Genomic DNA, 26,251 nt, shown 5'->3' with positions numbered 1-26,251 from the left:
CTGGACTCAAACTCATGACACTCCTGCCTCAGCCGGGGACCATGCCCTTTTATAGATGAAGAGACCGAGGCCTAGGGGGCTGTTGTTAACAGCTCTGGTCTGTTACTATTCTTCCGAACATTAGAGAGTCGAGCATGACTTCTGTCAGATGTTGAGCTTCTCTCTGCCTCCAACCCAGAGGTAAGGCCCCTAAGGGATGGGGAAGGAAGGGAAAGGCCTTGAGTTCCATCTTGACACCTTGTATTTCTATAATCCCAGCACTAGGGAGTAGAAGCCAGAGGATCAGAAGTTCAAGGTCATTCCCGGCTATATAACAGGTTCAAGGCCCACATGGGGTAGATGAGACATATCTCAAGCTAATGGGAGGAAGAGACAGGTGAAACACTTGGAATATTCATGGGCTAGCTAGCCTGGAGTATGGGACTCCATGTCAGAAAGGATTAAGATCCTGCTGCAAAAACAGGATGAAAAGCAAAAACCAGCTCCCAGAAATTGTCCGATGATCACCAAACAGGCATCGTGGCACATAGGTACCTGCCAGTATGCATACATGCATACATAGGCAGGCCCACCAACCCCACCCCTGCCCATGAACAGATAGTCCCATTCATATCCCATTGCTGTCACAAAAAGAGAAGAAATGAAAAGTGAGAGAAAGGGGGAGAAAGGAAACTTCCTCACTGTCCTGGGACAGAACATTTTCTGAGGAGATACAACACATTCATTGATTTGTCCCAAATAGGGAACCTAGGGACAGGTTAAAGTACAGATGTCACCAAAGTCCAACATGGCCAGCCAATGATCTTTATTGGGGTTCCTTGCAGGGATAGGGGTGAGGGATAGAGGGGTTCTTACAGGAGCAGAAATGACTCAGAGACAGCTGTACCACCAAAGCCCACCCCAGCATGGCTGACAGCTCACAGAGTTGGGAACCTGGAGCCCACTGCAGAGCCTGCAGGCATCTCAACAGGCCAGAGAGTATCCTTCCTCTCCAGGTGCCTCAGTTACTCTAGGCCTCCCCCAGGCAGCTCTTCTTGTCCGAGTCTTCCCTGCAACGGGGGCTTTGCTTTCTCTGACAAGGAGGCACCTATGGAGTCTGGTCAGTTTCTGGGAGTTTTTTAAGCTCCCAGGTAAGATAGAATGTTTTGATCTCCTAGGAAACTGCTACACAATACTAACCTCCCCAAAAAAGAAACCAAGGGGGAGAGGAGGAGGGAGGAAGAGAGGGAAAGAGGGAGGGAAGGAGGGTTGGAAGAGGGGAGGGAGGGTAGGCTTACAGAAGGTCACACAGGAGACCTATGCCAAACCTTGGCTTCCTAGGGACAATTTTCATTATAGAGTTTTCATGTAGCGCTCGGTCATGAGTAACATGGAATCTACATACAGTGTTATTCTTTAAACTTTCCTGTCTTTTCCCTTTGAATAGGGTCTTGTATAGGCCACGCTGGCGATATGAAGGCAAGAGAATGACCTAGAATTTCTGATCCCCCTGTTTCTACCTCCCATGCTGAGGATCAAACCTAGGGCTTTGTGCATGTCAGGCAAACACGTCACCAACTGAGCCACATCCTGGCCCCTGACTTAAACTTTCTTCCAGCGCTGGAGTTTATTGTAAATAGTCCTGGGGCAAGACTGGCCTTAAGCAACCTGAGATGGAGGTATGCCATAAATTTCAAAGCCTGGGACTGTGCTGGACACTGTCGTATCTGCCAACACATCTAATTTTGTACTCTCTGAGTGTTGGGACTGAAAGAGACCTCAGAAAACAGAAGTCCTGTTTCCCAGTTAAGGAGACCAAGATCCTGAGGGGAAGTGAGTTCTGACATCTTATCTCTGTGTGATTCTAAGGATCTAGGCGCCCTTCCCTCCTGACCTGTCCTTTGATCTTCTCTCTAGTTTCCACAGTGTTTAGCACCGTGCAGGCCTTGGGACTTTCAGTGTGCTCAGTGAAGTCTTGCTGGACGGAATGTGTACAAGCCGCCTTTGTGTGCAAGCCGCTTTTGGCGGTTGACAAAAGCTTTGGGTTGTCTTTGATAAATGTCTCATACGTGACCGTTGGTTAGGCCAGGCAGCCCCGTTCTTCCTCAGCCTGTATTACTTTCTGCCTGTGGCTGTATTGACTGCAGTCACTCAGAATACAATTATTCCTTGGAGAGGCACAGGGGCCACTTAAAGATGGCCCCTCTGAGGACCAGAAGCAGAGGCTGGAGCTCTTTGTCCTCCGGAATCCTGCTGAGGGAGCTAAAGGTTTTCCACTGGGTGAGAGGTTAAAGGTGAGGGCACATCAAGCTGGGTACCCTGTTTATTTCCAGGTATTGTTGACTTCCAGGGCACAGACCTGGGATATCCGAAGGGTTTGAAGGAGGTGGGTGCTGCTAGCCTCTTAACCGGGGAATAAGCTGACTTTATTTCCTGCCCCAAGTCATGGCCAGAACATCTTCATGATTCCAAACAGGAGAGTAGCAACTGCAGTATCCTCAGCTGTGACATTTAACTGCTCCCCACCCCTCTCCCAGCCCAGGTCCAAAGTCCTTTTGTGTCACCACCTGTCAGGCCCTATGGTAAGTGTGTGGCTCTCCACTGAGACATATATTTCTACCAAGAAGCTAAAATCACCATCGGTTCACAGGACTGGAAGTTCCCCAGACAGCTGCTGGAATCCATTTGCAGGTTAACTCTACCTGGAGCAACTGACTGAGCAGGTAACAGAGATGCTCAGTTCCTGTGTCCATGGTAAACAGTCCTAGCAGGAGTAGGGGACTCGTGACACCAGACTGACATATTCTGTGTAAGAACTGGGAGAGAAGCGTTTCTGTCTCCCCAGAAAGGAGCATGTGCAGAAGGGTTGACAAATTACTCAGTGTTGACCTACTTGAGAAGGGGAGATCTGGAAACTACTCTTCAGTATGGTAAATCTTTTTTTTTTTTTAACTCTTTTTTTCCCCCTTTTCTTTTTTTTTTTTTTTGAGCTGGGGACCGAACCCAGGGCCTTGTGCTTGCTAGGCAAACACTCTACCACTGAGCTAAATCCCTAACCCCAAATCTTTTTTTTTTTTTAAGTTACTGTTATTGTTATCTTTTGAACGGGCTCTGATCATTCAGACCACGCTGGCCTCTAACTCACAGAGCTCGACTTGCCTCTGCCTCCAGAGTGGCATCGAAGATTGAACCTAGGGCCTTGGACTGACATTTTTGGACTGTCACTGAGTTGACCCCTTGACCTACCATGCGGAAAATCCTTGTGGGGTCTTTGGCTGATGGGAGCCAGAGGTGATGATCTCAGAGAGCTCCAAAGGAGAGTTTTGGCCTTGAGAATCCTGCTTCCTCCCAGTCCTCCCTGTGAGTAGCGAATTGAGATCTGGCTTTGACTCCCAGGATTGCTTTTATGAACCTTTGCCAGCTACTTAACCTCTTTCGGTCTTTGTTCTTTCACTCGTAGAACGAGGTGTGACTGACTAAGGTGCTGCTGGAGAGAGTTATTAGCTGATGTCTGTCATACCATGTCCGAAACCTGTCCTGAATACCTAGGATTGTGTGAGGCGAGAGACTAGATGCTCGAAAGGCAAAGGAATGTGCCATCTTGTCATCTCCCCTTTCTCCAAATAGCCCACGAAGCAAAACATAAGCATCTGGGAAATTCCAAGCCCACTGCTGCATGGTATCTTTTTTTTTTTTTTTTTTTTTTTCTTTCTATTTTTCGGAGCTGGGGACCGAACCCAGGGCCTTGCGCTTTCTAGGCAAGCCCTCTACCACTGAGCTAAATCCCCAACCCTGTTGCATGGTATCTTAAGGGAGCCAGAGCGTTGGCTCAGTGACTTAGAACAATTAAGGCTCTTGCAGAGGACCCAGGCTAAACTCCCAGCTCCCACATGGTGGATCACAGCCATCCAAGCTCTAGTTCCAAGAGGACCTAGACCTCCAAGGGTTACCAGACACACACGGTACTCTCACCTACTTGCAAGTAAAATGCCCACATACGAAAATACAATAAAATAAATCTAAAAAAGTTTAAAAAGAGGTATCTTAAAATTAGGTAATAGAGGCAGGTGGTGGTGGTGGTGGTGGTGGTGGTGGTGGTGGTCCACCCCTTTAATACCAGTACTAGACAGGCAGAAGCAGATGGATCTCTGAGTTTGAGTCCAGCCTGGTCTACAAAGTGAGTTCCAGGACAACTAGGGCTGCTCAGAAAAACCAAACCAACCAAACAATAAACATTGTGTAACAGTAAAAACAGAATGGTCATGAGAGTAAACACTCGTAATTCCAGCACTTTGGAGGCTGAGGCAGGAGGATTATGAGGTCTTGGCCAGCTGATATAGTGAGGAGACAGAAAGAGAGAGAGGGAGAGGGGAGAGGGAGAGGGAGAGAGGGAGAGGGAGAGAGGGAGAGGGAGGAGGGGGGAGAGAGAGGAGGAGGAGAGGAGGGAGAGGAGAGGAGAGGAGAGAGAGGAGAGGAGAGGAGAGAGAGGAGAGGAGAGGAGAGAGTCAAGTTGACACAATGCTAGCCAGCACAATGGGTTTGTGTTACAGGAAGAAGGACAGGAGGACGCCTAACTCAGAGTGATGTGGGATGTCTGTGTTGTGTCCTTTCTGCCCAGAGTCTACTATCTAGTCAGAGGATGCTACCTTGGCTTGTCCTTATAACACTCCATCATCTCCTTAACAGAGTTCATCAAGCTTTCCAAGTACATTCTAGGAGATGCGCAGATTCTGAGATTAAGACCCTTAGTGCTTAGAGGGTGTAGCTCAGTGCTTAGGACTTATGCTTGGTATGTGTAAGGCCCTAGTGGAATACCCAGCACCCTCCCCACAAAGAGCTGATATTAGGGCAGGAGAGAGATACTGAACCAACAATGCTATAAAGGGACAAATGTTGGGCTGGAGAGATGGCTCAGCGGTTAAGACCACTGACTGGTCTTCCAAAGGTCCTGAGTTCAATTCTCAGCAACCACATGGTGGCTCACAACCATCTGTAATGGGATCTGATGTCCACTTCTGGCGTGTCTGAAGACAGTTACAGTGTACTTATATAGAATAAATAGATCTTAAAAAGAGAGAGAGAGGGGTTGGGGATTTAGCTCAGTGGTAGAGCGCTTGCCTAGGAAGCCCAAGGCCCTGGGTTCGGTCCCCAGCTCCGAAAAAAAGAACAACAACAACAAAAGAGAGAGAGAGAGAGAGAGAGAGAGAGAGAGAGAGAGAGAGAGAGAGAGAGAAATGTTTACAAGTTATTATGGGGTCTCGTTTAATTAAAAGACAAAGAAAGGCCTCTTTCAGGAAGTAATATTAAATTGGACTCTGGGAAATGAGTTAGAAGTAAAGAGAAGGGAATGGAGCATTCTGGAAATGGGGCACAGGAAAAGGAGAGAAAGGTACAAGCCTGGACTTCCAAAGGCTAAACTTAGGAGGGGAAGCTTAGATCATGTCATGCTCAAACTCTGGGCTGGTGTTCTCCCAAGATCCAGGAGAGGACCGACTGCATCAAAATCTATTAAAAATGAGGATTTCTGGGACTCTTTCCCACTCTGAACAGTAAGTGTTGCAGGTGAGCTCCAGGAGTGAACAATTCCGAACAAGCTGCTCTGGTGACTTGCTCTACACACTTCTGGACCACAGACAGGTGCTAGTGACAAAATCAGAATTGTTTTCCAAACTGTTCTTCAGTAGACTTGCATTCTAAACGATCATTCCGACTTTTGGAGGAGACCCAGAGGGAATCAGGGACGGTATTAGTTGCCGGGATCCAGCTGCAGTATTTAAGGAAGGTGTGATCCGGCTAGGACGGAGGTGTGAGGATACAGATGACGGCATGGACAGAGTCATGAGGTACTTTATAGGAGAAACCTTTACTGTTCACCATTTCAGCACCATTTACACATGTCCTTTTTTTCATTTTCTATTTATTTATTTATTTTTTACACGTAACTGTTTCAGATTTCAGGGGCCATAGAAGAAGTCAACAAAGAAAGTAAACATTGCTGGGCATGGTGGTACATGCCTTTAATCCCAGCACTTGGGAGGCCAACCTGGTCTACAATTGAAGTCCAGGACAGCCAGGGCTGGTTACACTGAGAAACTCTCTCCTGAAAAACAAAACAAAACAAAACAAAACAACAAAGCAAACAAACAAAGAGAAGAAGAAGAAGAAGAGGGGCTGGGGATTTAGCTCAGTGGTAGAGCGCTTACGTAGGAAGCGCAAGGCCCTGGGTTCGGTCCCCAGCTCCGAAAAAAAGAACCAAAAAAAAAAAAGAAGAAGAAAAAAAAAGAAAGAAAACATTTGGTTTATGTCTCCTAGGTTTTTTTTATGCATACAGTGTCAGGCACATGAACTTTTGCATCTAGTACTGGAACAAATCAATATTCTGTTTTGTTTGTTTTGAGACAGGTTTCTTTGTGTAGCCCTGGCTGTCCTGGAACTCATTCTGTAGTTCAGGCTAGCCTTGAAGTCAGAGATCTGCCTGCCTCTGCCTCCCTCCCAAGTGGGATTAAAAGTGTGCACCACCACCGCCTGGCATAAATCAATGTCCCTGTTGGGTATGGCTTTGTTTTTTTTTTTTTTTCTCATATGCTTTTTTTATTTTTGAAATAGGAGCTCATGACACTCAGCCTGACACTGGACTCTAACTCACTGGTGTGGAGGATGACCTTGCGCGCGCTCTCTCTTTCTCTCTCTCTCTCTCTCTCTCTCTCTCTCTCTCTCTCTCTCTCTGAGAAAATTTCTTTCTATGTAGCTCTGGCTTTCCTGGAACTTATTAAGTAGTTCATGCAGGCCTTGAACTCACAAAGATCTGCCTGCCTCTGCCTCCCAAGTGCAGAGACTACAGGCGTTCACCATCATCTTCTGCTTTAAAACAAGTGTGTGAAGTGAATATGTCATTATGTTGTTTTGTTTTGGATGCTAGGTATCGAACACAGGCCTCAGATGCTACCCACCTGGTCTACTTCCGAGCTCTGCTCCAGGCTGTAGACCCGTATAATTATAACTTTTACAATATTGTAGCCATTTTCAGGGATCTTAAAAACAGTCACTTGTCTTTAAGGCTCATTACATGACAACACTATTACCAACATTTTCTAAATTATTGCAGAAACACATTCAGATAAGCAGATTAATTGGCTGGCCATAAATAAATAAATATACACACATTTCTGTATAATTTTCTCTCTATATATTTCTATATAATTTTGTGTCTGCATGATAACTTACTGAATAGAGGTCCCCTAGTTTATTCGCAGATACCTACATGATGGAAATTTAGGTTGTTTCCAACATCTCATATTATAAGCAATCTCCTTCTATGCTCATTTTGGAGCACAATATTTTCTTAGAATACATTTTCCCTAGGAGAATTGCTAGGTCATTGACAAAACTATGTAGGGTTAATAACATAGTTATGTTCAGTTCCACTGACGTGGTGGTATGTGTGGTATCAAAGTTGGAGACCAGCGGTCTTTTAGGTTCTTGGTCGGTTCCTTTGAAGGCCAGGGACAGTGACAACCTACGTTGGCTTTCTCCAAGGAATTTCTTCATTAAGATGCAGCATTTTGCCTGATTAGGCACGATGGGTTAGAGATTGTCCAAGCTAATCTTTCAGCTTCGACGCTCCTGCAGAGGCTTCCACTTCCGAGGCAGCCTCTAGGATTCCACACCCCACCTCCACCCCATACCCTCCTCCTAACAAGGGAAGGGCGTGTTAGGGAACAGCTCAGGCGGGCAAAGATTGCACCATCCACCGTTTGAAAAGGAAGTCGAAAAAGCACAGAGAACAAAATCGTAAATCCCACACATCCAGCCCCTGCAGCAGCTGGGATCTGGCTTCTACTCATTTCATTACTTGGCGAAGAGATCGAGACCCCTTCCCTGCCGCCTCCACCCCAGCCTAACCTTGGGCTGGGTTTTGGCCCTTTAAGAAGCTGTCACGGTGGCGCTATTGGTCCCGCCCATCTGAGGGGAGGGCCGATTGGGAGGGGAGGGTTCTCCGCTGAAGCCCGAAAAAGGGGGGTCTGAGCCTATTTTTAGCTCGGGGTCGGGTCACGTGACGGGAGTGACGTCTCCGAATGTTGTTGTTGGTGGCGGCGGCGAGCGGAGCCGGAGGAGCCGCCGCAAAGATGGAGGAGCCGTCGAGGAGGCGCTGCCGCTGCTGTTGCCGCCGCTGCTGCCGCCGCCGCCCGCGAAGCCGGAGCTCGAGCCTCAGCGGGTGAGCGCGCCGCAACCGCCAGGACCCCACCTCCCGCGGCCCGGGGACGCCCCGCAGTGTCTCGTCCTCCCGCCGTCGCTGCCCGCGGGCTCCCCACGACCCTGTCCTTCCTCCCGGCGCGCGCGCCGAGCCAGCCTGCACCCCCAGGGAGCGTCGCGGGGCCCGGGGAGTGTTGCCTCTGGCTCGCCGCGCGCTCCCCTCCTCATCCCTCCCTTGCAGGGCTCCTTCTCTGCAGGTAAGGGAGGGGCCGATCTTCCCGCACCCCGCGCCCCCAAATGGCCCGCAGACCAGTCGGGGATGTCTGATTTGTCTCCTCCCCAGCGGCTCATAATCCGTTGCAACCGCGACTTGAGCCTTGCTACCCGGATTCTGGGCAGACCCTCTCTCTCTTCACTAGACACCCTTGCTTGTTACTCTGAGGTGAGGGGCACAGCCCACCCACAGTGCTTCTCCAAGTGGCGAAGAACATACCCTTGATTTTATGTCCTTGACGTCCCTGCAGGTGGAAGAGGACTGCGGGGCCCACCTTACTTGTCTGTGCTATTCACCCCCTCGCCTGTGAGGCGTTACTGCGTTTATTACCACCCTCTTCTGTCTGACACCCTGGAGCTCGGGAAAGAGCTGGGAGATGAATTGGTGATCTTTCTTGGCTAGGGCAGATCTCCCCACCCCACCCCTGCGCCCAGTTTTCATCTTGGGTTTGTTTCTCATGGGGCAGAGGTTCTAATAGTGCCTTGTTAACTTGGGGGTAGTCGGCTTCCCCCTCCCCACTCATCCCTGGGGCCCTCAGGAAGATGAGAACTGGCTGGATGATAAGTAATTAATCTAAGAGCTGGGGGCGGGGAGTCGAGTGTGTTTCATTTCGGGGAGAAGGTGACCACTGGATGTCCCTGCGTTTGGCCTTCTGAGATGAGCTTTGTCCCTGAAGAGGAAGGGTAGCAACTGCAGTTGCTTTTGGTGTGTGTGTGTGTGTGTGTGTGTGTGTGTGTGTGTGTGTGTGTGTGTGTGTACGTGGACTCTCACTCTGGTAGTGACCACTATGCTTCTGGGTCCTGAAATTAGCTTTGGATCTTGGGGGTGGTATGGAGGGGAGTTTAGGGTTCAATGGGAAGGAAGGTAGAGTCAATTCCTAGGAACAAAAGGAGACGGGGAATGGGAGGTTGATTTGGGCCAGAAGACCTCTGGCTAATCCTGTCATTGGGACCTGTTGGCCCTCCACTTGGGTTCTAAGGTTGCAGGCAGGGAGGATCCCCAGTCTCTTAAACCCTACACAGTGGGACCCAGGAGCCCAGACTAGCTGTGGAGATGCGATGCGCTAAGGGTGAGCCCTGTTACGGGCTCCTGCCAGCTCGTTCCAGTCTTCCCTTTTCTTTCCCTCCCTAAACAAAGCTCTAGGAGAACTTGCTTTGCCTCCTCCTCCTTAAGTCTTTCCTTTTCTCTCTCGCCTCTTAGACTTGGATCTGGACTAGATCTTGTTAGAGACAGAGAGCCTGAATTAAAGGAGCAGGCTGCACCTCCTGACACACTAGGGGCAGGAGAGACAAGTCCCGGGTGCACGTGTAGCAAATGTTCCCTGTCTTCCTCAGTGTATCCTCCAAGGATCGTGGAATCTGGAGGTGGGGGGGGGGTAACCGTATCACACGCACCATCTACCCCCAAGTAGCTGCAGAGCTAAAAGCTCTGCTTTCTATTTCTTGGGGCTGGTATCTTAGCTGTGCGCTTAGGCACGGGGCTTGGGAAGGGGGGGTCATTGTTGTTTTGTATGGCAGAGGAGGGGGGGACAGCCTTAGGAACTGGGGGTAAGGCAGTCGGTGCTGAAGTACCAGCTGCTCTTCAATAATTAATTCTTCCTACTCACGTCCCTCTGAGGAGGGGTGTCTGGAACACAGCATCGGGCTCAGCCAGCCTGCTAGAGGACTCACTCCTGTTGGGGGGGGGTGAGAGAAAGACTCAGTGAGGGGGGGCGGCAGTTCTTGGCACTTTGGAGCACTGTCGCTTGCTTATGAATGAAAACGCGGTGCAGCCAGTGAGGGGGCCTATTGTAGCTGACTTTGGCTAATTAAACTTTCTCTCCCTTTCTTTTCCCCTACCCACCTCACCCCAGCCCCAACCTCAGCCCTTTCTTGAATGAGAGCCCTGTCTGGTAGTGCTGGGGAGGGGGGGGGGATCATCACTCTGTCTGAAGTTTTAGGGCAAACAGACCCAGTCTAATGCCCTCTGTCTCCACCTCCTCCCCTCCCCCCCTTTTTTTTTTTTTTTTTCTAGAAATAGCAGCCTCCTCCATCTGGTTTGTACAGATGCCTGGAGCTGCGTCTGGAGCAGACAAACAGAAATGGGCTGGTTGCAAAAATGAATTTGTCAGCCTGGTGCCTCCCCCGCTCCCTGTTGTCTTCCCCCTTTCCCTAGTTTGGGGGCCTGCGTGGCTTCCATCCTCTTGGACTTCTGTTGGCTCAGCTGGAGGGTAGGTACAAGGCAGTGGAGGCTCCGGGAAGAGGCTGGGAACAGTTGTCTGCTGTGGTTGTAGCCGGGAGGGGTCGAGATGAGAAACTGCTGGTGTCTTTCGATGGGATGTCTGGGCTTTGAGCTTTGCCAGGCGATGAGCGAAGCCCATCTTGGGTGCATAGGATTTGGTACAAACTGCTAGGCCTTGTTCTCTGATTTGGGGAGTAGCCCTTGACCTGAGAGTGGCCCTGGCCTAGGGGCTTAAGACTTGGGCCTGCCTCTCTCAGGCTCCCTTGGCATGTCGGGAGTGGGAGGCTTGGTGATTCTGGAGGGGAATTTGGAGGGAGCTGTTGGAGGGACAAGATCTTTGTAGGAAGGCGTAGTGATGTGGCCCTCGGGTCATGGTATGGCTCTGGTCACCTTTTCCTGTCTCCTTTTCCTCCCACCTTCTGCTAGAGTTTTTATTGCTGATGAGTGGTGAAGGACTGTGCTGCTGCCCTAGGGTTTCTGCCTTGCCTTCTTTAATAGAGCTTGTAGGTGGGGGTTCTGCCCTTCCCTCCTCTCTTCCTTGTCAGGATGCCTTGGATGGAGGTAGAAGGTAGGTTCAGACCCTGGAGTAGCCAACCCTAGAAGGATAGAGTTGACTATTGGGGGGAGGGGAACAGGACTTTGGGGGTGCTGAAGTTGGCACACTGAGTTGTCACCCACGTGGTGGCTAGCGTAGCAGCTGTACAGCTCTGGTCCCCAGCTACCCACCCATGTAACAATAGCAGGCCACTTCTCTGTCGAAGAGGCGTGCAGACGCCTCAGACTGCCTGCTCTTTCCTTGCCTGGCCCTAGACAAGAAGTTAGGTCGGTTCTGATGAGGCTGGGGAGGCTCTACTGTTTCTCAGGAAGCCCTGCTGGTGGGTCTCGTTCACTTGGAAGATCTGTGAACTGGGTCTTGGGGCTTGGTAGAAGCCATTATTTGCAGGTGGATGGCGCCTCTGGGTCCCACTCTGTGGGGGGAGCAATAGCGCATGACTACATCCTGAGCCCACGGTGTGAGTTTGAGGAGATGTTTCTTCTTCTCCCCAGGGGAGGAGACCCAAAGAGATACTAGGTGAGGGTAAATGGGGGTTAAGGGGTGAGCTTCATCAATTTTGGGTCCCTTGGGATCTGGTCGTCTTGAGTGGCCCGCTGTGGAGGTTTTCTTCATTAAGTAGATGGGTTGGGCTACTTAGACTTGCTGGCAGTCGTGGGAATTTCTGAACCTGTGTTCCTCAACCCACGGGAAAGGGTGTGAGCGGGACTGGGCGCCAGCTCTGGTGTGGGCATGGGCTGAGCTGGCCTGCCCACGCGGGCTCTGCCAGGACACCAACAGCCCCACCTGCTGCATTCCTGAACTTGGTCCCAGAGCTGTACAGGTTCTTTTGGTTTTAGTCTCTGTCTTTCAGTTCTGAACCCTGATCTGAAATATACCCTTCTATAGCCCCAGAGTCGAGAGCAGCAGGCTTGGAACTCCTGGGTCTTTGTGTGCGTCCCGTGGCCCTGCCAAGGAAGACTTGGGAGGCTTCTAGGCTCCAACTGGACCCCACCCCTGGGAATCTTTGATAAGAATGGAGGGTTTGCAAAAGTTTAATACTGCCAGGAGGTAGGGCTCCCTGGGAGAAAGTTTGGTATCAGAGTAAAGGGAGATAGGTAATACCTGATACATGACGGGCTGCTTGAGCCTGGGGAGCAGAGTTAGGCCTTTAATGCTGGCAGTTCTGGTCACTCCCTGACTCTTGCTCTCATAGGGCTCTGGAGAGCCTGGCTTCTTTTGGAAGCAAATGAATGAGATCATGTCTGGGTGGATCGAGGGCGGTTTAGGGTCCAGGTGGGTGCTGCCTAGTGTCTAAGGCTTGAAGACTAACTGTAGGGCTAGGGTGGGGACTCTGGCAAAGCCCCGGCCTTTACTCCATTCTCTGTTACTCCGTTGACTTTGTTTAGTGTTGGGCCTTTTGGTGCCTTTGTGTAAATGGGGACAAGGTGTTCCTTATTTTGGTAGACTCAGTATGTATCAGGCCATTGCTTGACCAGCAGTGCACAGTCTGGGTTTCACCGTTCTTTCCACAGGGCACAATCTGAACAACACACAAAGCCTTGGGCCAGGGCCCAGAAACCCCAGCACACTTATAGAGAGTGCTGGATCTGTTTGACTTTCCTAATCCACGAAACACACTCCTGTGCCCTGACTCACTGTGGTGCTGGGGAGACAAGAAAGCATGTTTCCAGAGATGGGTGGCGAAGGCTCGAAACATGGGGAGAAGATCCTGGGCCTGCGAGCCCCAGGGGTATGGGGCTGAGTATCAGTTCCTCCCTGAACTTTAATAATTTTATTATTTTTTTTAATGACATTTACTTGTGTGTGTGTGTGTGTGTGTGTGTGTGTGTGTGTGTACATGTATGTATATGAGTGTGTATATAGCATAATGAATACTTGGAGGCCAAAGGACTACTTTTGTGAGTCGTTTCTTTCCTTCTACGATGTGGGTGGGATTTAACTCTGGTCATCAGGCTTGGCAGCAAGCACCTGCTGAGCCCTCTCATTGGCCCTGGTGGGTTTTTGGAGGCGTGATTTTGTGTATGGATAGCGTTAAGCTTATATAGCCATGGTCAGCCTTGAACCCCTGATCGTCCCAAGTTCTGGGATTAAAGACACGTGCAGGCAAGGTACTCGGTAGCTTTTCTCTGAACTTCTGCCAGGGACCCCAGGTCAGCTCAGCCTATCCCATTGCCACAAATGTGGCCAGCCTGTAGGTGCACCTGGCACCGGGCACTGACGTCTGCAGAGACCACGATAGCCATTTCCTGTCCCTTGGGCACCAATTAGAAAGAGAAAAAAAACGAGTCTGGTCCAATGCTGTTTCCTATGTGCCCTGGGCAGGTGGCCCTCCCTCTCCTCCCTGGTACAAGATAGTCCTCCAAGGTCTCCCCTGGCTCTCAGAGTCCTGAGTTAGGGACCACTAACCCTGCTCCGTCTTTCCCCAGGGATGCCGTTCTGAGTGCCTGACTGCCTCGCCCTGAAGGATGGCCTTGGATGGGCATTAGAGGCCCTGCGGCCCCGGGCTCCTGTCCCGTCCGTCTGTCTGTTATCGTCTGTCTCTCTTGACATCACCGCAGCTCCACCCCCTCCCGTCCCAGCCCCCAACGTCAGCTTCCTGCAGGCCCAGAGCCGGCATGAACTCTCCCAACGAGTCGGGTAAGAGCTGGGAGGTTGGAGAGGAGCCTCTTGGGGCAGTTTTGAATGCAGTGGGCTGTGTGGGTTTCCTGCCCAGGCCAGCTGATTGCCAGTGTCTGAGATGTCAGGGAATGGAGGGGTCAGGAGTGGAGAAAGTCACATTACAAAAAACAAAACAATACAAAACCCAACAAACAAAAACAAGAGGCCAACCTCGAGTCAGACCTGGGAATCCATGGCTCTGGGAGGACCTGGGTCTCTCTCTGCTCCATGCCTGCCTTTGACATGAGAGCACTGGATACCTGGGATGGCGCTGTGAATCTCCCTGGGTAGCCCGGGGCAGTATTGGTAGCATTTTCCTGGATACAGCTCATGCTTCTTCGATGGTGGAGGCTTTTTTCCTTGCTGGAGTACTGTGTTCCTGTATGTACCTTGTTCCTGGTGGAGGTTTAAAGGGCCCTAGGCCCTAGGCTCTATGGTGTGGGGATAGGAGTGGGGTTATGTTTTTGCTGAGTGTAAGTAGATGACCCTCTTTCTCTTGGTGGATTCCTTTGTTGGGGTCTTTGTCTCTCAGTTCCCGTTCCTCTCTGCTGGGACCCTGCTCTGTGCTGCCAGAGATAGTCTGTGGGTGGGACGCAGGGTAGCTCTGTTTGGGTGTGTCCCGACACGTGCCTATGAGGATGTGTCCAAATGACTTGAGCTGGACCCTCAAGAGTTCCCCAGAAGGTCACAGGTCAGCATGTTCGGAGTAATAACTGCCTCTTGTCCCTAGCTGTCACCTTTCAGACAGTCTGAGATGGTCGGTGCCTGTCCTGCGGTGTTCCATCCAACTCTAACCCTTCCCAGCAAAGCCTGTCCCTGTATCTTTTTCTGCAAGCATGGATAGATGGGTATTTTCCCTTTTAGAGAGAGAGAGAAGATGAGGGCATTGGATAAAAACTGAGCTGCAAGAAGCAGGGAGGAATTCAGCCCCCCTACTGGGGAATCCCATTCCCCAGCTACCTTCCTACTGGATTTGTACTTCCCACTGGATCCCGCCCTTGCCTTCACTCAAACCCCTAAGGGTTGATTGCACCAGGTGGGCTCTAGGGCTCTGGCTTCCGGTCTTATCCTCGTAGGTCATAAAAGGGACAGGAAGAGGCCTGATGACTATCCGTCATCCCTCAGTTCTGCTCCTCGCTCAGATGGGCAGACAGTGGCATTTGCTTGCTTTCTCGTAGCCATCTTTAGTCCCTGCTTCACATGGGGGTTGGGAGTTGACCCTTGACCAAGGGCACAGAGGCCGCCCGGGGACATCCGTTGGTGGCTGTAGGGTTTCATTCTCTTGTAGCGAAAGGTGAGTTATTAGGGCTGTGTTCTAGTCACTGATGCTCCAGGTCCTCCTCACAACCATCCTGTCAGAGCTGGCAGGAGTGTGCTATAGCTGGAGATCCCCCACCAGCTTGGCAGCTTCTGAGCTCTGGTAGGATAGGTCTTCTTGGTGACCTGCCTCCTGACTGGCTTTCCAGCTGCCCCCAGTAGGGGGAGATGCTGTCTTTCTGTGTATGGGAGGGAGAAAGAGGGGCACGGGATAAAGAACTATATTTTAAGACTGTTGAGAGGCTTAAAAACAGGGCTCTTTGCTTGTGCCAAGAGGTGAACTGCTGGGGCTAGTCCTTTGGTTTTTCCTACAGCTCCAGGGCTGGCTATTCTAGTGGGGTCCCGCTGCTCTGTGGCACAGAGACAACCTGTCTGCATTCGGCTTTTGCTCTTGGAGGGGGCTCAGCATCTGTTCTCCAAGTTCAGCTCGCATCTGGGTTGGGGCTTCCAATGCCCAGAGCCTGGAAGAAGCTGGGAACTACATGTCTTGGAATTCCACAAAAATAAAGTGACTTTGTTTTCAGAGACCGTAGGTGTCCACAGCGAAGTGGACAAGAGAAGCCCCCCAAGAGAGAAAGATTTGGAGCCCCAGGATAGGCAACAGACAGGAGCGGGTGATGCCACCGATCTCTCCCCACATCCTGGCCCACTCGGTCCTCTCTCCTTGGGGCATACAGCCTCAGGGCAGGCTCAGCAGGGCGCTCTCTCTGTCCCTTGGTTCCTGTCAGCATAAGAACTTTTTGATTTGACACATCCTTGCCTGGCTTCACCAGTGAGGCTGGCCCGTGGTGGAGCAGGACAGGAAATGGTCCATCGCTACTGTCCCAGCCGGAAAGTCAGCATGCAAGTCCCTGCTGAGGGGCGGCAGGTGAAGACTGAGTGATTAGCTTCCGGGCCCACCACCTTGGCCAGTGGACACTCACTTTACATAGCTCTGGGCTGGGCCGCATGCCAGAACTTGACCCTGTCTACCTCCCTGGCCATCTGAGGAACCCTGCTTCCCAGAAGAAGCCAGTCTGTTTCCTTTTACCTTTTTCTTTAGGCAGAGGAGGACGCAAAGGGTGAGGCATTCTTTATTTTTCTGGAGCCAGTCCTGTCTGTACATTCCCCTCTGTGGGGCTGAAGACTTACAGAATTTGTAGCAGCTCTGGCTTGGAAGAGCCTCCCTGGGACCTAGGACCTCAACTGCCCTAGTCGTACCCTGTTCTCAGGGCCATTGCTTAGAGAGGGACAAGAATGTGGCTTGCCACGTGATTCCATCTAGATGTTTGTTGGTGGGGCCCTGGAGGAGGCATCTAGGTTCCTTATGCCCTGCGTGGGAGGAAGATGAGCTGGATGATAACACCTGTCTGCCCAGCACCTCCTAGCGCCCTCTATACTTTCTCTCCTTCCCTTTCCCAGGAGGGAGGGCGACTGCCCCCTCCCTTTGGGGTGACCAGAGAAACTGGGGCATGGGTGTGGGGTGGAGCCAGGAACCTTGGCGTCCTGTCTCCCTGCCTCAGGCTCTGCTACTGAGCCCCTGGGAAGGCAGGCAGCCAGCCAAAGGAGGAGAAAGTGGGTCAGTGCTGGTTGGCATGGGCAGGGGTCTGGGGAGAAGACCCTTGGTCCCCTCTCCCTATAGGTGCCTTGGCAGATTGGAGTCTCCTTTCTCTTCCTCTGCTCGGCTTCCAGAGGGATTGAAGGCTTAGGACTAACTGGTGAGGAGAGACAGTATCAACGCAGAGGGGAAGTAGAAGATGACAAAGTGTGTGTCCATATTCTTCCTACAGTTGCTTTTAAATGAGGAGATTCAGCCAGTACCTAGCTGTGGACCTGGCTGGGCCATACTGGCGGGTCCCAGCATGACTGGGCTCAAAGGAAGAACTACAGGGTAGCAGGGTTGATGTTTCCCAGGCATCTCCCAGCCCAGGGGCTCTGGACCAGCTTTGGGCAGAAGACTTCTCCCTTTTGGTCAGAGCCTCAGGCCAGCCTTTGGGCCCAGGAAATAAGATCAGGCAGAGCTGAAGGAGGCAGCATTGGGCTCTCCCTTCTGCTCCAGCTTCAGAGGATTGGGAGGGCAGAGCGTGGCCTTAGAGGTAGGGAGTAGAGGTGCTGCTGGGAGAACAGAGCTGGTTATGTAGCCCAAGCTGGGCTTGAACTTGCTGATGCTGGCTTAGGATGTGTCTCGTGGACTACACGCTTCGTGAGCACTCTGGGAGATTTGTGGGGTGGGTCTTGGGAGCGGTGGATGGGTAGGGACGGAAAAGTAGGCAGGAGAGAGGGGTGCTGCAGCAGGAAAGCTTGAGGTTAAACATTAGGAAGACCTCGTTACATCATCTGCATCTCTGAAGAGGAGGGATGCTTGTCGTTCCTCCCCCTAGACCTGCCCCGGCACATTTCCTCAGAGGTTTCTGGAAATTGCGTTGAAGATGGAGACCTCTTGTTAAAGTGTAGAAGTCATACCAGCGCTGGCTGTACTCACTGAGCCTTTGAGTGCCCCTGTCCTCAAAGAGTTGTGAAGAATCCTCTTTACCAAGCTTAATAGTTTAAACCTGTAGTCCCAGCAGTGGAAAGGTTGAATCAGGAGGCTCATTGTGAGTTCAAGGCTAGCCTTGGGTACAGAGTGGGGCCCTGTCTCAAACAACAACAAAAGGGAGACCTCCTTTGACATCAGGCTAATCTAGGGTCCCAGGGGCTTTGCTTTCAATTTGTCATAGCTGCTGTCCTCCCCTGAGCAGGGCTCCCTTGTCTCTCTCCTGTGCCTGGGGCAGGTAAGAGTGTGCCAGGACAGGGCTAGCCAGCCCTTCTGCTTGTTCTCAGCGTGGGTGGGTGGAGCCCCGTCTGGGAGGGGCTGCTGCCCCCGGCTTTCTGGGCTCCCTTGTGTCTGCCTGTGACTGTCCTTGGTAGAGCCTCTGGTCTTTCCTTCTCCTGAGAGACCTCGTTGATCTGGATGCAGCTGGGGGAGGGGCAGTAGATAGGTGGTGTTTTCCAGCACCAAGCCCCCGGATTGCACAGATCTCCTGCCTTTCCTTCTAGAATCTGTCGTGACTCCTTGCTCCAGACTCCTCCCACTTCAGTTCCTAGTCTACCACTGGGAAACAAACCCCAAACCCCAGGGTCATCTGCATCTCACCAGGCTTGGAAAAGCTTGTTTCTACCACCACCCTGGTGTGTGTTTTCCTACCTGAGGGAGGAGGCAGAAGCTTGGAAGATGGGTTTCTGGAGTCACAGCCATGTCCTTGGTTGGACTGCTTCTCCCAGGCTCCTGACAGGAGGGTGAGGTCATCCAGTCCAGAGAGAGGACAGGTGTCCCTGGCTCCGTGCCTGGAGTGGGGGGCAAGGAGGGGCCAGGAGGGGTCCAAAATAGTAACTGTGACGTCAGGAGAGGGGAGGAGGCTATAGACCCAGGAATAACCAGTCTATTAAAAGGCTCCAGTGAGGTCAGGGGGCCAAGTGGGATCTCTTTATCAGTGGGAGGCACAACTCGGGAAGAAGGGGGAGGTCAACAGTGCGTGGTGCTGGCAGTGGCACCAATTTTGATGGTACGGTGGCCCCATGGCCCAAGAAGGTAGAGAGCTGGGGCTACTCCACCAGGCCAGAGTGCTAACAGCTTCATGACTAGCTGGAGGGCCTCCAACCCCAAGTCTTTCTATTTGGGCACTGGAGGTCCTGTACCTGGGACAGATGTATATTCTGCCCATGAGTTATGGTGGTCAGTGCTTCAGACTTCTAGTCCCAACCAATCCCGTGAGCAGCTCTATGACAAGAGTAACTTTCGTCTTCCTGTACCTCAGCTTCCCCATCTTGGCCTCTTTCTGGTGGTCGTTGTTAGCATAAAGGCAGTGATGTTCGCGGTTTGTGGTGCTCTCAGCTGGGTACATTGCCAGGAAAGCGTTGACTGAGCTGAGAATGGGCTGGTGCTGACCAGTCCCCTGCCTGGGCTGGGCAAAGCCTACCCAGAAAATCTCTCTGCTCCCCGAAAAGAGGCGGAGTGCCAGAGGTGGTACTAGAATGGGTGGGAGAGCTGCCACCCCACTGCTATTTAGGGTCTCCCTGATAGTAAGACTGTAGGGAAGCATCTCCCAGCTCTGTGGGAAGGCAGAAGTTACACAAACTCCACAGGCTGTAAGGAGGAGGTGTGAGGTTAGACCAGGTGGTTGGGTGTCTGTCACCTCTCCCTAGTCTTTCTGATTCCTTTCCTCTGCACAGAAAGGGGGAAGATAGAAGATCCAGGCTGGCTGCTTGCTGTCCAGTTCATTGTTTGCCCCCAGCAGCAGTGGCCAAAGCTGATCCCAGAAGCATGGGTCCTCTCCTGCACCTTTCTCTAGTCCAGCCACTGGCCACCCAGGTCTGTGGCCTTGGCCCTGAGTGCAGGCCTCCCTTGCCCCCCTCCCCCTTGACTGGCGCTTCCTCCTGGGGTGGAACGCGCCTCCCCCCATGGGGCCTCCGCCAGGCCTGGGCTCCTGGCAGCCAGCCGGCGGCTCCCTGAGCATGCTCCACCTATTTATAGACAGGGCCCTCCCCCAACTGCTATTTCAGTCTCCTGCCAGCTGCCGGCGGCTCATTCGGGGAGGAGGAGCAGGGAGCCAAGCCCAGAGCTGTCACCGGTGGCTCTGGGAGGGAACACTGAGAGAGTCTGCCTGCCCACTGAGCTCCCCTTCCTGTCCCTTGAGCACCCAGCCATAGCCCAACTCCTGGAACCTTTAGACGGACCTCGGTCCATGCTCCCGTAGTGGAGAGCAGGCCTGCAGCCTCTTCAGCCTCCCTGCGCCTGCTGCCTCCGGAGCGCCCAGGCCGGATGAGGTGCCTCCTTGCCTTGTGGGTCCCAGTGGCAGTGGCCTGAAGGAGTCCTTGAGCAGCCGGCTGGCCCTGCTGACCACCTTTCCCTCACCGGCTTCCGCCTCGGGCGGCCCCTCCCTGGCATGCTGCTGGTGCCCAAGGCACAGGGGCTTGTGGAGATGCTGCAGACCATCTATGAGACCGAGTCCTGTTTCTCAGCAGATGGCATGTCAGGCCGGGAACCATCCTTGGAAATCTTGCCACGGACTCCTCTGCACAGCATCCCTGTGGCAGGTAAGTGGCTCTGTGTCCCCACCTGCCCTCAGCTCTTGGGCATCCTCGCACCTGGTTTGAGCACCCCACTGTGAGTGTTGCTCCCTCGGGGTTCTGCTTCAGCCTTTGAGGGTTTTGTTGAGCATCCGTGGATTGGAAGAGCTGAGCGGCTAGAGCAGTTTTCCTTCCCTCCTTTGCCCAGGGCCATCCTCTCACGCTGCCTCCTAGCCACTGTCTCTCCAGTGCCTCTACCTTCACAGGGTCAGCCTCAGCTGCTAGGGGCTGGGGCTTCCTAGAGGATTCTGGCCTAGTTGGACCATGGTCAGAGGGGAGGAAGTGGGTCAGTGACCTGTCTCCAGGCTGCCTTGCTCTCCCCACCATTGAGCAGAGGAAGAAGTTGTACCTGGAGTACCTACAGGAGTCAGAAGCCAAGCTTCTGTGGCTTGGTTTGACCTGGTCAGAGTGTCGTGACTTTGGCAAGTTTCTGGTCTGGAGGCTTCTTAAGAATGGACACTTAGGAAGAGGCTTGTTGGGATAGGGTTGAGCAGAGGCTAACAGCTGGGGTGTTTGGCTTAGTTCCTAGTCTAGTTCCCTCCTATCTTCCTTCCCGGGGCTGTGGCTTCTTCCCACTTTCTGAGGATAAGGAAGTGTTACTTGGACCACAGGTGGGCTTGAGGACCTCCCCTGTAACCTAAGCATGAGGATTCCTAGCCCTGCCACCTTCTCTGGGGAAACTTTTTTGATCCTTGGTAGGGGGTGGGGTCCCCCCAAAGCTGGCCACTCCTTCTCTCACTCCCAGAAACCTGTTGCCACCAGGCGGGCAAGATGCTTCCTCCAGGGAGGGGCTTGCTGGACCCATGCCTGCTTGGCCCCTCCTGGCAGTGGCTGGCTTGGTGAGAGAGAGAGAGAGAGAGAGAGAGAGAGAGAGAGAGAGAGAGAGAGAGAGAGAGAGATGAATATATATGTGTATGTGTGCTAGAGCTCTTGACTCTGGATACAAGGGTGTGGATCTGAAGGTTTCAATTAGAAGGTGGGAGCTCTGTTTCTCTCTGGTGGGTACCTGTGATTTGGCTCTCAGCTGTCCAGGGATAAGACTTCAGTAGACTGGGCTGTGTTGGAAGGATGTTTTGGGAAGGTTTGGAAAATCCTTGGAATGTGATTTGCTATCAGCTTGGACATAGATAGGGATGTCCATCCATTCAGTGTCCTAGTATACAGCATAGTCATGGAGACCAGCTCTGCAGTGTGCCTACCAAGTCCCCGGGATGGAGCCCAAGAGGCTGGTGCTTGTTCAGGACTAATGGAACTACAGCCCTGTCCTCAACCCCCAAACCTGGGCCTCTGCATGTTCATGGGAACTCCTGGGAGGTTAAGGGATGTAGAGCATCACCTAGGGTGGCTTCTAGCTGGTCACCCATTCTGCAGTGAGCTACCAGTTGGCCCCAAGTTCCCGCTGATTTCATCTTCTTTCCTTTGGACAACAGAATCCCTGAAAGTTTGGGACCACATTCTTCTATCCCTGGATATATATACCCCAGCCAATCCCTCTCTCTAGATCTCCACCCCCCCAGCCCCCCCTCCAACCTGGCCTTCAGAGTGTGGCGCAGTCCCTGCTGGCAGGAGGGAGGTGTGAGTCACCCCAGCAGCTCGGGGAGAGGGCTAAGAATGTTCCCCTGAGCAGTTCTGATGCTGTGTCTGTGACGCGGCTGGGGACAGATATAGGCCTGGAGCTTGGCTGCTTTTTTTTTTTTTTTTTTTTTTTTTTTTTGGACTCTGAATGTAAATAGTCGTTTCAAATAGAAACACTTTAACCTTTGGGTTAAAAAAAAAAATCCTCCCTAGATAAACATGGCCGTGAGGGCCCAGAAGCCTGGTGTTTCCCTTCAGTCCCTTTTCCCCTCATGCACCCTCTCCTTCCAATTTCTTGAGCAGTCTCGGGACAAGGCACAGAAGCCTACAGCTAAAAAAGCCCGTTTCCAGGGGTGTGTTCTCGGATGACGTTGCTGGTGTCCCCCACCCAAGGGATTGGAGAAGGGGCCTTCTGAGATGCTAGCTCTCTGTCCCTTAAAGCAGCAAGTGCTGGGAACTCTTATTTGGGGGCAGCTTTTGTTTCCTCTGCTGTGTTGTTGGGTGCTCATTACCCACCCCACCCCCCACACACACCTAGCGCAGTGGGTGGTACTTAGATGAATGAGTGTTGGATGAGGGGGTGGAGGCCCAGCCCTCTGGCAGGATGCCTGGGTGCTATTTTGGGGCTTGACCTGGTGGCTGGATAGAGACAGCTACAGTGGGCACCTAAGGGTAAGAGAGCTCCAGAGGGGCAGAAACACTCACTTAGCTCTTCTTGATTAAGGAAGGGGAAAGGGACCAATTTTCCTCCCATTGCGTGTGACTGGCCGTGTCTCCGTCTGGCTACCCCGTCACTGCCCAGTGTGCAGTGGGCACCTTCGTATACTAGGCTCGGTCCTAGCTTAAGGGTCCTGGGACCTTTGATTCCACTGTGAGATTCCCAACCTGAGCGGGGCTCAGACTTCCCCTTGTCCATTTCTGCTTGAGCTGAGCCCTTGGATACTGTGAACTGTGAAAAGGAATGGCAGAAGAGGCTTCCCTACCAGCTGAGGGAGGTGCGGATCTGGTTTGTGCCAGGAAGGAATGCTCTGGATGTTGGGAAGTCCCATGAGGTTCAGGTTTGCAACCCGGGCTTTCCCTGGTTGTTCCTATTTAGGTTCGTGAGGCCATTCCGAGCATGGCTGTGTGTCAGGAATGTGTAGGTGTGGGGATGCCAGGAAGGTAGGAAGGGCAGGACTTGAGTGGAACTAATATTGTAATCCACGAGGCGACCAGGATACCCGGGACTTTCCTTACTGGTCCCTTTTAGGAAGGATGTTACCCACATCCCATAGTGGAGAAGGGTTAGAAACATGAAAGACTTTACCCAGAGCACAGATTAAGTAGCAGCTAAGCTTTGAACTCAGGTTTGTCTGGGTGGAGCCGTTGTTAACCCATACAAAAGCTTTCTCTTAGATTAAAAAAAAAAAAAATAGTCCTTTGTCTGGGTGGGTGTGTCCTCAGACCTAGTGTCTATGGCTTAGTAACCAGAGCATGGGCTAGATTGTAACTGTTTGTCCCTTCAGTTGGGGACCCATCTGCAGTATCCAACATGTACAACCTTATGTCCTTCTAAAGTCTGAGCTCCTAGAGAATAGGGCTCATTCTGGCCCCACTCCTAGGGTGTCCAGGAGTAGCCCCTCCCCCTTACAAATACTTGGAACCTCTTGACCAATTATCTTTCCCTGCATTGCTTTGACTCAGAGGAAGACGAGCGCCCAAGAACGGAGTAAAACTGCTCTCCCATGCAGACAGCCTCTTCTGCCCCCATGGCCTCCTACCTCATCTTGTTTTTGAGACCCTCAGCTGTCCCTTCCCCTCTGTACAGCTGCCAGACAGGAAGTCAGATTAACAGTGTCCACACACAGCTGTACCAGCTGTCAGACTGTCAACAGGAATGAGTGCAGGCAGTCCGGGGACTTTGCGAGACAGCGGTTCTCCGGCTTTGAATTGCAAGCGAATTGCCAAGGAGATGTGGTTGGAGGCAGGTTCTGAGTCTGCAGGACACCTCGGGAAGCAATGTCTAAACGCCTCCTCTGGCAGTTCTGATGTGCAGCCTGTTAGATGTACAGCGTGTTAGCGTCTGGGCTGCCTCTCAGGTTTCGTGGAAGGCCCTGGTGGGAGAAGGGTCTATGCAGAGGGCAGGCGGGCGGCTGTTATCCTAGACAGGCAAATACAATTCCCAGCAGCCTGGCAGTCTGGAGAGAGGATGTTTTGAGATGCCAGGAGCAGGTGTCTAAACTCACTGGGGGATAATGGCATGCAGCCAGGCGGACAGGGTGCCTTGCTGGACACAGAAGCCGGGGCTGTGCATGGAGAATGCAAGCAAGATCTGACCTGGGGCCCTTGCCACCCCCACTCCGACCCCCACCCCCACCCCCAAGCCAACCCCCACCCCCAGGTAGGAGCAGTCACCGCAGGTTTTGCATGATTACTGTGCCTTTTAATTGTCTGCAGCAGCTTTCAAGCCCAGATATTCTCAGGATGGTGGGGAGGTGGGAATCTTCTCTTCGAGATAGCAACCTAGGATCAGCGCTGACTCCAGGGACATCTTGTGGCCCCTACATGGATTCTGCATCCCTGTAAGGTCTTTCAGCGTCTCAGCCTGCCTCCAGCTCTTCCCCCTCCTCCACTTGCCCCCCTCTCCCTTCTACCTTGGGGCTCTGGTATGCTGGTACCACTCAGGTGCCTTATTTAGGTTGCTGGACCCTCAGGGCTCCTTGTTGCATCTCTCTCTCTCTCTATTTGGTGTCAGCCTCTAGGCTTTCCCCTTTTGCTTTGTAGGGAGCGGGGCAGAGAGAGCCAGGAGAGTCTAGATTAAGCACTGGCTCCTCTGCCTCCTTTTCAGGTGACCTTGGACAAGCCTACTCCCTCTGTGGCCTCACTTTCTCCTCCTGCAGCTGGGGGCGTTGAGTTGCCGAGCTCCTGGGCCTTTTCCTTACTGACATTCTGAGGGTCTCTGAGGTCAGTCTCATGTTGCTTCTGTCTTGCTGGAGGAAGGGCTGAGGGTCGCCCAGCACCTTGCCCCAGGAGGATAGAGAGGGCAGAGGTGTCACCTAGAGTGGGGGACAGTAAGGTCAGGGATGGGAAAGTATCAGACTACTTAGAGCTGGGGGCCTGGAAAGCAGGGACCAAAGCTTGTGCTTATTTGTTTCAGGTGATTTGGGGGGGATGGAAGGGACCCTACTGCTGAGATTTGAGCACAGGCCGTGAAGAAGGGAGATGGCCTTCAAGCTCTAGAGTCGAGAGGACGCCGCTCCCAGAACTTTTCCTCTTTCAGTGGCACCTCGCTGCTGGTCATGGGACAGTGTGTAGGAAAGGCTCTGATGGTTCAGGTCCACAGAGTGACCTTCAGACAACATGAATGACAGTTAAGGCCTCACTGTGGCAGGAGTCTGAGCCTAGCATCCACAGAGCTTAAGTGATCTGTGAAGTTGGCCTTACATAATTCTAAACATTTTCGTTTGTGTGTTTTTACTTTTGGTTAAACAAACAAGCATATTTTTATTTATTTTAACTCCTTTATCTTTGTGATCGGTTTGCCTGTTTTATATGTCTGTGTACCATGTACCATGTGCATAGTGCCTGGGTGCCCCAGGAGGCCGGGGAAGAGCATTGGATCTCCCAGGTGTGTGTGTGTGTGTGAGAGAGGGGGGGGGGAGGAAGAGAGAGAGAGAGAGAGAGAGAGAGAGAAAGAGGAGAGAGAGAGAGAGAGAGAGAGAGAGAGAGAGAGAGAGAGAGAGAGAGAGAGAGAGAGAGGTATGTAGTCCAAGCTGACCTTGAATTTACCAAACTTAAACTTGGGAATTATCTTGCCTCAGCTTTCCCGATGTTAGTATATGCCATCCTATTTGGCTGGTTTTTTTGTTTGTTTGTTTGTCTGTTTTGTTTTACCACTTTATTTCCTAGACAGGGTCTGGCTATGTAGTTCTGTCTAGCCTGGGACTTGCTATGTAGACAAGGCTGGCTTAGAACTCAGCAGAGGTGTTTTTGATCTTTTGAGACAGGATCTGGCTGTAAGCTCAGATTGACCTCAGTCCTCCTCTGAGAACTAGGATTAGAGGCATGTACCACCACACCTGGCTATTTTGTGAACTTTAGAAACATGGTTATCGTTACTATTATTACTGTTGTTGTTGTTGTTGTTGTTATGGTGCTGGTGATCATACACAGAGCCTCACACATTGGGCAAGCATTTTGCCACTGTGGTATATTCTGAGCCCTTGGAAACATTCTGAGTAGTAGTCTATAGATTTTGTTAGGTTGCCAAAACCAGAGCGCACGCGCACGCGCACACACACACACACACACACACACACACACACACACACACACACTCACTCACTCTCCAGGAGCCATTAATGGAAGCCCTGACAAGCTCCTCTGCCGTCTCCCCAGGCCCCGTGCCAAGCTCC

The 26,251-nt window shown here is 52.1% G+C and overlaps 1 protein-coding gene and 1 non-coding gene across 6 annotated transcripts in view; one reads left to right on the top strand and one right to left on the bottom strand.

Moving 5' to 3' along the window:
* Positions 1-6,988: 6,988 nt before the first annotated feature.
* Positions 6,989-7,120, bottom strand: LOC116910695. Its single transcript, XR_004389223.1, has one exon. It is a non-coding gene; the product is annotated as a small nucleolar RNA SNORA33 (small nucleolar RNA).
* Positions 7,121-8,046: 926 nt separating this feature from the next.
* The window catches only part of Hdac5 (histone deacetylase 5), a 34,733-nt gene continuing 16,528 nt past the window's right edge, over positions 8,047-26,251 (top strand). The window contains exons 1-3 of one of the 5 annotated variants that reach the window (XM_032911978.1): positions 8,047-8,194; positions 13,649-13,859; positions 20,178-20,249. In XM_032911978.1, coding sequence (XP_032767869.1) covers positions 13,838-13,859; positions 20,178-20,249 — 94 coding nt within the window. In that variant the 5' untranslated portion in view covers positions 8,047-8,194; positions 13,649-13,837. Of the gene's footprint in view, positions 8,195-13,648; positions 13,860-19,717; positions 20,250-24,684; positions 24,801-26,251 lie in introns of those variants that run through there. The other 4 variants (XM_032911977.1, XM_032911980.1, XM_032911979.1 and 1 more) reach the window with 4 other exon arrangements.

Source organism: Rattus rattus, chromosome 9, assembly GCF_011064425.1.
Source record: "Rattus rattus isolate New Zealand chromosome 9, Rrattus_CSIRO_v1, whole genome shotgun sequence".
NCBI lineage: Eukaryota > Metazoa > Chordata > Mammalia > Rodentia > Muridae > Rattus > Rattus rattus.
Note: the sequence above shows the minus strand (reverse complement) of the source record. Positions and strands in the feature narration are given on the sequence as shown.